This window comes from Trichechus manatus, unplaced genomic scaffold (genome assembly GCF_000243295.1).
Source record: "Trichechus manatus latirostris isolate Lorelei unplaced genomic scaffold, TriManLat1.0 scaffold00047, whole genome shotgun sequence".
Taxonomy (NCBI): Eukaryota; Metazoa; Chordata; class Mammalia; order Sirenia; family Trichechidae; genus Trichechus; species Trichechus manatus.
In genome coordinates this window covers 13,581,608-13,590,929 of record NW_004443983.1, presented here as the reverse complement: position 1 = coordinate 13,590,929, position 9,322 = coordinate 13,581,608, and the positions used below count along the sequence as shown (strand labels likewise).

The 9,322-nt window shown below is 38.4% G+C and overlaps 1 protein-coding gene across 16 annotated transcripts in view; it reads left to right on the top strand.

The window, feature by feature from the left end:
* FER (FER tyrosine kinase) overlaps window positions 1-9,322 on the top strand; it is a 492,503-nt gene that overhangs the window by 119,801 nt on the left and 363,380 nt on the right. For all 16 annotated transcript variants that reach the window (XM_023731992.1, XM_023731994.1, XM_023731996.1 and 13 more), the window contains one exon: window positions 4,596-4,779. In XM_023731992.1, the coding sequence (XP_023587760.1) occupies window positions 4,596-4,779 (184 nt within the window). The remainder of the gene's footprint in view (window positions 1-4,595; window positions 4,780-9,322) is intronic.

The window sequence follows — 9,322 nt, the reverse complement described above, 5'->3', positions numbered from 1 at the left end:
CAGTGGAGTATCTTAGATGGCCGCTCACAGGCTTTTAAGACCCCAGACACTACTCACCAAGGTAGAATGTAGAACATTGTCTTTATAAACTTCACAGTATATTTTTTAAGTAAAAGGAATTTTTAAAATCGGATTTGCAGCTTTGGTTTTCATGTAGTATTACCATTTCTGGAATTTACTTATATAATCTCTATTGGACCCTAAATATTTATTCAAACAAAACAGGAAAACATGGAATCCCTTTGCAAACCATAATAACTGAGGATGTTTTTGAAACTCTTTGTTCATATCTAACCCCTTGCCATCGAGTCAATTCTGACTCATTAGTGACTCTGTAGGATAGAGAAGAACTGCCCCATACGGTTTCCAAGGAGTGGCTGTTGGATTTGAACTGCCAGCTTTTTTGGTTAGCAGCTGTAGCTCTTAACCACTGGACCACCAGGGCTCCTTGTTCATATCTAGAAGGGGAAACAAAGGAGGGTGATTAAGGTAGATAGGTAGGTAGATGGATAGATACATAGAAGCACACCCCAAATACACAAGTGTACGTGAGCTATAGTCCAAAAAGAAAAACAAACAAACTAAAACATACCCTTAAATTCAGTTAAAACCTGAAACTATTTTTTTTCTTTTCTTTTTTAAAAATTATCATTATTATTTTTATTTTAACGTAATGGATTCTGCCTTGGATATTTTCAGAGGAGTTTAATATTTTTCTAAAGTGTTAATGATCACTGATAAGCTATTGATAATTAGCTTTTGGCTATAGTAGTTGTTATGGATTGAATTGTGTCCCCCAAAAATGTGTGTCAACTTGGCTAGGCCATGATTCCCAATATTGTGTGATTGTCCACTATTTTGTTATCTGATGTGATTTTCCTGTTGTAAATTCTACCTCTGTGATGTTAATGAGGCGGAATTAGAGGCAGTTATGTTAATGAGGCAGAACTCAATCTACAAGATTAGGTAGTATCTTGAGTCAATCTCTTTTGAGATATAAAAGAGAGGAGCAAGCAGAGAGACAGGGGGACCTCCTACCACCAAGAAAGCGGAGCTGGGAGTGGAGTGCATTCTTTGGACTCCGGGTCCCTGAGCTGAGAAGCTCCTAGACCTGGGGAAGATTGATGACAAGAACCTTCGCCCAGAACCAACAGAGAGAAAGAACCTTCTGCTGGAGCTGGCACCCTGAATTCAGACTTCTAGCCTGCTGAACTGTGAGAGAATAAATTTCTCCTTGTTAAAGCCATCCACTTATGATATTTCTGTCATAGCAATACTAGATAACTAAGACAATAGTCTTCTTCAAGTTCTTTGCCATCCACTGTGTCTGATAAAGAAAAAAAAGTATATCTGGGAATTCATAATTTTCTAATCTTATTTTGGATTGAAAATGTTAGTAAGCTAAGCCTTGTGTATTTAGTGAATCATTCTGCACGAGCTAGAAAGACAGATGGGAAGTGTGCAGTTTAAAAATCTGTATAAATAGGGGGGCAGATGGATAGTTTAAATATTGCCATGAAAATGTTTGTGTGGAGAGCTTGACTCCTGAAGTGATACTAAAAAAATTTAAGGAATTAATTAGGAATAATAGAATAAATATAAAAATAATATTGTTTAAAGTGACATACAATATGGAATTCAGTGAATTTACTGGTTATACCTTTTGAAGTGACAATAAAAATTAACAAGACTCAGAACATAATACTCAGTAAATACTCTTACCTGGTTAACTGCTTGCCTTATTTTCTTATTATGAACAAGTAAACTAGAAAGATTCTTTATCACTTAGAATCAATTTATCTGGATACTTGTACATGATCTTCTGAACCATCTATTGCAGTCAGAATTTGATTTCAAGTAACAGAACTCAGACTAACTTAAAAGAATGGTGAATCAAAAGGAAAAAAAGAAGAACCAAAGAAACAACCCTCAGAAAGGGCAGGAACCAGGGCTGCTTTGTCAGCTTCTGCAGCAGGAGATTTTGGATTTTCACTCCCATTCTGGCATTAATGTGACTTAGCTTCCAGCCAAAAGATTGGCTCCTATTTGGTCAGGTGTGCAACTTGGCTCTTGGGTGTTAGCTTCATATAGAAGTCAACTTCGACAGGTGTGGGTCAAGAGAAGGGTGGGCTGGCCATAGGTGTGTCAATTGCCTTGACTCGGGGGGACATTTTATGAAATACACTTCTGCAAGAAGAATGCTAAGTACCAATATTCATGGATTAAAATGCTATACATAATGTTCTATGAAAAAACCATTATAGTAACGGAACATGTGGGATGATATGTTCCTGAGAATGTTAAAAATCACTCATGATTAGTGTTTTTGAAGTGATTGATTAATTGCTAAGTTAATAAAGCAGGAGAAGATACCTGGCAATCTGCTCCCATGAAAGTTACAACCTAGGAAACCCTATGGGGCAGTTCTACTTTGTCATATGGGGTTGCTCTGAGTCAGAATTGACTCGATGGCACACAACAACAACAACAAGTTAATAAAATCATCCCAAGTATTATACAGAGTGAGTTCAAAAGAATATTTCTTGTTCTCTAGGGATTTATATTGATGGAGGCAAAGTGTTTACTTGGTTCTCACTAACATTTTAAAAAATTCAAATTGAGTAGAATTTTTAAGAATCACAGCATATCCCTCATAGTAAGGAGAAGAAGTGTTTCATGAATTTCCTATTTCATTTACATATTTAAATATTTGTATGACTATTTACTGGTTCATGACATAAAATGTATCACCCTGTAGGTTGTAGTCAAAACCACTTCTGTAGTGGATAGTTATTTTTTTGGGGGTCTCTTCTTCAGAACTGAATTAATAAATTTACTCACCTCCTCCCAGTCTAGTGTTATAACCTCAACACTGAGAGGGATTAAGGAAGATTAAATTATTAAATCTGGTAATTATTTTCTCATTGAGAAGTTCTTTATATTATGACATGAAATAGGTCACTTAGGGCAACATTTTTGGAATAACTTGGACAATTATTAATACCTCTGTGCAGGAACTAGCTAACAGACTATGGCTAAAGAATTATACTCTATAAAATAATTGTGTGCAGCTGCCTAGGCAAAGCCAGTGGTAGTTCTAGTGTTTAGAAACAGTAGAATTTTTTGTAGTAGAGTCATATCAGTCTGCTGGAAAGATCTGTTTCCTTTTCCACTCTGGGTGTAGTCCATGTGCCTCAGAATAAGATGGGTGATTAGAAAGGTGAAGAGATTCTTCCACTTCTAATTGGTTACTTTGTCTGGGCATGGTCTGGGGGTCTGAAGTCTCCTCTCTCTGCAAAAATGCTCATTTTTTCTATGTCTTTGGCCCTGGGCTAGAAAGATTCTCAAATATAGAATACTTTTCTCACTTACCTGGAGAGAAAATTCCAGTGGGTGCTGAGTCTAAGCAGAGGAGGGCCTCTGGTGTAAAAAATTCTCAATATGAAATCTGTTTCTGGGCAGAGGATTTTTTTGGAGGAATCTTTTTGAAAGGAAGGAAGAAATTAATTTTTTTTCCAGAAATTTATTTTCTAGATCTAAATTACTGAAAAAATACTTGTTTAATTTACATCTAAAGTTTAAGATTTGCTTCTTAAAAACAAGAAAAATTCATCCATCCATATATTCATTCACTTACATTGGCAATCTGTAAATATTTTCTTAATGACTATAATAAAGGAACCACAAAAAGCTTTCATTCATAAAACATTTACTTTTTGTTTATAGCCCTCTGTACAAACTTTATCAGTGTCAGACTTCTCCCACATCAGGTCTAAATTCATCAGCTTGATTTTCAAGGCATTCACAATCTGGAGTACCCTACCTACACAGAAGTATCTTCCCAGCTTCCTCAAAACATGCTCTGTCTTTAGGCAAGGTTATCTCTTTGCTTGTCTACATAACATTGCTTATTCTTTCCGTCTTTTCACTCAGTATTCCAATTCACCAGAACAGAATGTGGACTCAATGTCAGGGACTTTGTTTTGCTAAATGCTGAATTCCCAATGTTTAGCATGGGTTGCTTGGTAGGTGGCCAGTTAATATTTGTTGAATGAAAGGAAGGAAAAGAGGGAAAGAGGGAGGAAGAGAGGGACTGATGAGGAACTAGTATCTATTCTCTCTTTCTTACTCCTATCTAGACATGCCCCATCTTTTAAGGTCTCTTTTCTTCATGACGCTGCCTCTGATTACCCTGACTTACCTTCATTGACATCTCAAACATGAACCTCAAAACTTAACATTATTTATAAACGTTTTTGTTTTCTTGGTTTTACAGATTTATGTTCACTGTTGTTGTAACTTGGTGTAAGCTTCTCAAAGATGAGAAGGATCATGTATATGAATTTTTTTTTACTATACGTTAACCTCTCTTTACCATTTACTGAACTGCATGCCTTCTTCATAATAGCCTCTGTACTAACTACTGGCAAATAACCAGTACTTTGCATAGAGCTGATCACATAGTATACGTTCAATAAACTCTTGTTGATTATTCATAAAATGTATGAAATAATATAAAATAATGGTAACCCAGTTTGCACATAGTGAAGATAAAACTTTTCTTATCTCTTTGCTTTCTTCAATGTTTTCTTCAGGGAAAGAAATTGAAAAGGCCAAGGAACGTTATGACAAAGCCACAATGAAGCTTCATATTTTGCATAATCAGTATGTACTGGCATTGAAAGGGGCACAGCTTCATCAGAATCAGTATTATGACACCACACTTCCTCTGCTCCTGGACTCCTTACAAAAGATGCAAGAAGAAATGATAAAAGCACTGTAAGATAAATTTTCTATTTTTCATAAAATAATTTCTTATTTTCTGTCCTAGTTAAGCTTTTGTATAAAAGTTGTCTGTATTTCATAAGCTTTGTTGTTGACCCAATCCAAAAGGTACTCCAGACCTATTCTGCCTTGGTTCTTCTTGATTTTCATTTCTAGTGTCCTTTCAGTTTGTTCTCATCTTCTAAACCCCTTAGCTAATCCCAACAAAGGTACCTATTTTTGCATGTTTTTGTTTTGCTCCAGTTAGCCAGAAATTTAAAGGAAAAAAAATTCATTAGTTGACATATGTTAAGAAGTAATTGTCTGCTTCCAGGGGGTTGGATGTTTAAATCTTAAACACTTAAGAAGTGCCAAGGAAATACTTTTTTGAAGGTTTATTTGCCAGCCTCTTGTTCACATTTTCTGTATGAAATTAAAATCAACAAATAATTATTGAAGTTCTACTATATGCAGAATACACTGCCTGGTGCGTTGGGATATAGAGATGAGCAAGACACAGTTTTGCCTCCAAGGAGCCAACAGTCTTTGATCACGAAGTCAATGCAAACACATATCACACACATCTATACAAGACAACAGAAAAAAAAAAATAAGCCATCCTGTGGTGGACTTTATTGATTCGAGTTTTCCAAAGGACTAGACTTAGTTTCTTTCACTGAAAATGAATTTTGAGGGATTCTTCAGTGTTAGAATAGCTGCAGACAAGGAGCAGGGATAGGAAAGAGGAAAGGAAATGGGGTAGGAGTGAAGGAGAGTTAGAGAAGAAGAAAGACATGATTGATTATCTCCCAGGTGGCAGTAAAGCTCACAAATAAGTAGTGAATTATGAGAGAAGGAACTTGGGCAAGTCAAGTGCAGATTCTTATAATCTAGTTAATTTATCTGTAGTTACATAAATTATCAAATGAGCTCCTAGGTTTAGTGTATTCTGAAATGTAGCAATAAATTAAATTGTGGTGTAAGAGGAAGCCTGAATAGTGAATAATAGGTGCCAAAGTAACTATTAAAAATAAAATGACAATTTCTAAAACAAACAATCAAAACAAACAAAATCTTCCACTTACACAACACTTTGTACTTTATGAAGCACTTTCATCTGCATCTACTCACTTTTTCCTTGCAGTATCCTGGGGTGTTAGGAAGAAGAGGTTTTTACTCTTTAGGTTATATCTGTTACAGACAAGTAAAGACTGGCCCAAGATGACAAAGTTAAGAGGTGCAGACCTGGGACTTGAAGTGAGGTGTTCAGATCAACCCAGCTTGTTTTCCATGAGAGGGAGTTATTCAATAGAAAGATTTCTATTAACGTTTTGATGTTATTTGGAATTTTTCTTTAAACACTCACCAGAATTGGGTTCCTTGATTTACTCTTAAGATTTTTTTTTCTATTTTATCTATTTTTAAGAAAATATGCTTTGTTATTCATGTAATTATTTCTGTTACAGAAACATTTTCAAATATGATGAGAAAACCATGTATCATGGATTGAATTGTGTCCCCCCAAAATTTGTGTGAAGTAGGCTAGGCCATGATTCCCAGTGTTGTGCGGTTGTCCATCATTTTGTGATCTGATGTGATTATTCTCTGTGTTATAAATCCTAACCTCTATGATGTTATTGAGGCAGGATTAGAAAGTTATGTTAATGAGGCAGGACTCAATCTGCAGGATCAGGTTGTATCTCGAGTCAATCTCTTTTGAGATATAAAAGAGAGAATCGAGCAGAGAGGATGGGGACCTCATGCCACCAAGAATAAAGAACCAGGAGGGGTGCACATCCTTTAGACCCAGGATTCCTGCTCTGAGAAACTCCTAGACCAATGGAAGATTGATGACAAGGGCCTTCCACTAGAACCAACAGAGAGAGAAAGCCTTCCCCTGGAGCTGGTGCCCTGAATTCAGACTTCTAGCCTCCTAAACTGTGAGAGAATAAATTTCTCTTTGTTAAAGCCATCCACTTGTGGTATTTCTGTTATAGCAGCACTAGACAACTAAGATAGAATTTGGTACTGGGAGTGGGGTGCTGCTCTAACAGATACCTAAAATGTGGAAGCAGTTTTGAAACTGTGAATAGGTAGAGGCTGGAAGAGTTTCAAAGTACCTAATAGTAAAAGCCTAGATTACCTTGAAGAGACTATTGGTAGAATTATGGACATGAAAGATAATTCTGCTGAGGACTCAGTAGGAAGTGAGGAAAGCTGTAACACTGAAGATGGCGCATACAGCAAGAAGCAGCAGCAGAGACACGGCAGCAGCAAACTAGGAGACTGATGTGAGACAGTGCTGGAGCTGAGCCATGGAGTGAGAGAGCTGAGTGCCTTTGCATAGGAGGCTTCCTGGCAGAGTGGGGTGCCCCTGGACACTTACTGGTGGAGCTAGGCTTGCCAACCTATCTAGCAAGAGAGCTGAGTGCCATCCAGCCGAAGTTTACTGGCAGAGTGGGGTGCCTCCAGGCACTTATCAGTGGAGGTATAGAGCTTTGAAACACTTGCACCAGCAGGGCAGTCACAAGTGGTGAGGCCCAAGGGGCTGAGAGGCCAAGGAACCAGGAAGCAGAAGCTAAAGAGACAAGGAACACAGGAAGGAGAGCTGCCTCAGTTTCAAAGGGTAGGACCAAGACCTCTGGGGTCTTAAAGGGTAGAGCCATGGTCTCTGGGGCTTCAGAGGGTAGGGCCACAGCTTCCTGGGTTTACAGCTCTTCACCAACTCGGTTCTGGAGTGTGAGACTGCAGTTCATGAGTGCCAGTGGAATCGGGCTGGATCCACTGCCCAAAGCTGAGGGGGCAGGGCTGCCATGCTCAAGGGGCAGAATAACGGGGCCTGCTGGGGCCAAGGCAGTAGGGTCACTACTCAGATAGACTAGGATAATGGGGCCATACAAAGCCGAAGGAGCAGAGTTGCCATTCCATTGTGCCTGGAAAGGCGGAGCTGAAGACCAGGGCCACCCTCCACCGAGAATCCAGAGAGTATGGCCAACACCCAGAGTGTAGACTGCGGGTCATTGCCTAAATGGTGTCAGAGAACAGAGGATTATTTTAAAGCCTTGAGAGCTAATGTATTGTGTTCTGCTGACTTGCTTAGTGCCTATTATCCCTTCTTTACCTTCAGTTTCTCCCATTTGTAATGGAAATGCCTACCTTGTGTTCCACCATTATACTTTGGAAGCAGATGACTTGTAATCTAGATTTCACCGATGAAGAGGAATTCTTCCCCAGGATGGAATTTGGACTTGGAGTTGATTTAAGGCTTTTGGGATGATATGATGAGGTGAAAGTATTTTACATGTGGCAAAGACATAAATTTTGGGAGGCCAAAGGATGGAATGTTGTGGATTGAATTGTGTCCCCCACCCCCTGCAAAATGTGTCAATTTAGCTAGACCATGATTCCCGGTATTGTTTGGTTATCTACCATTTTGTGAGCTAATGTAATTATTCTATGTGTTGTAAATCCTAACCTCTATGATGTTAATGAGGTAGGCTTAGAGGCAGTTATGTTAACGTGGCAGGACTCATTCTACAGGATTAGGTTGTATCTTGAGTCAACCTCTTTTGAGACAGAGAGAATTGAGCAGAGAGGATGGGGACCTCATGCCACCAAGAATGAAGAACCAAGAAGGGAGCATATCCTTTGGACCTGGGGTCTCTGCTCTGAGAAGCTCATAGACCAGGAAAAGATGGATGACAAGGACCTTCCACTAGAACTGACAGAGAGAGAGAGAGCCTCTCCTGGAGCTGGTGCCCTAAATTCAGACTTCTAGCCTCCTAAACTGTGAGAGAATAAAGTTTTCTTTGTTAAAGCCATCCCTGTGTGGTATTTCTGTTATAAGCAGCACTAGATAACTAAGACTCCATGTAATAACAGACCATTCTCTAACCTGTCTGAAAATTTATTTTTGCTTGGAACCAGTAGAAGCTTTATGATCTTTATGATTTGTGACATTACTTTTACTTCTTAAAATATGATTTAAAAATGTACTATGAACATAATAACATTGCAGATTATCTAGAATACCCCTGTCTAATAGAAATATATGAGCCACATAACCGAAAAAAAAAAAAAAAAAAAACAAAGTTGCCATCGAGTCGATTCTGACTCATAGCGACCCTGTAGGACAAAGTAGAACTGCCCCATAGAGTTTCCAAGGAGCACCTGGTGGATTCGAGCTGCCCACCTTTTGATTAGCAGCTGTAGCACGTAACTACTATGCCACCAGGGTTTCCATGAGCCACATACATAGTTAAAATTTTTTAATAGTTGTATAAGTAGCGTTGGTGGTGCAGTGGTTAAGCACTTGTCTGCTAACCTAGAGGTCGGCGGTTCAAACCCACCAGTTACTCTTTGGGAGAAGATGTGACAGTCTGCTTCTGTAAAGATTACAGCCTTGGAAACCCTATGACGCAGTTCTACTCTGTCCTACAGGGTCACCATGAATTGAAATCGACTGAATGGCAATGGATTGTTTTTTAATAGTTGCATTGAAAAAATAAAAGAAACAGGTGAAATTAATTTTAATAATATATTTTATTTAATTCAGTAT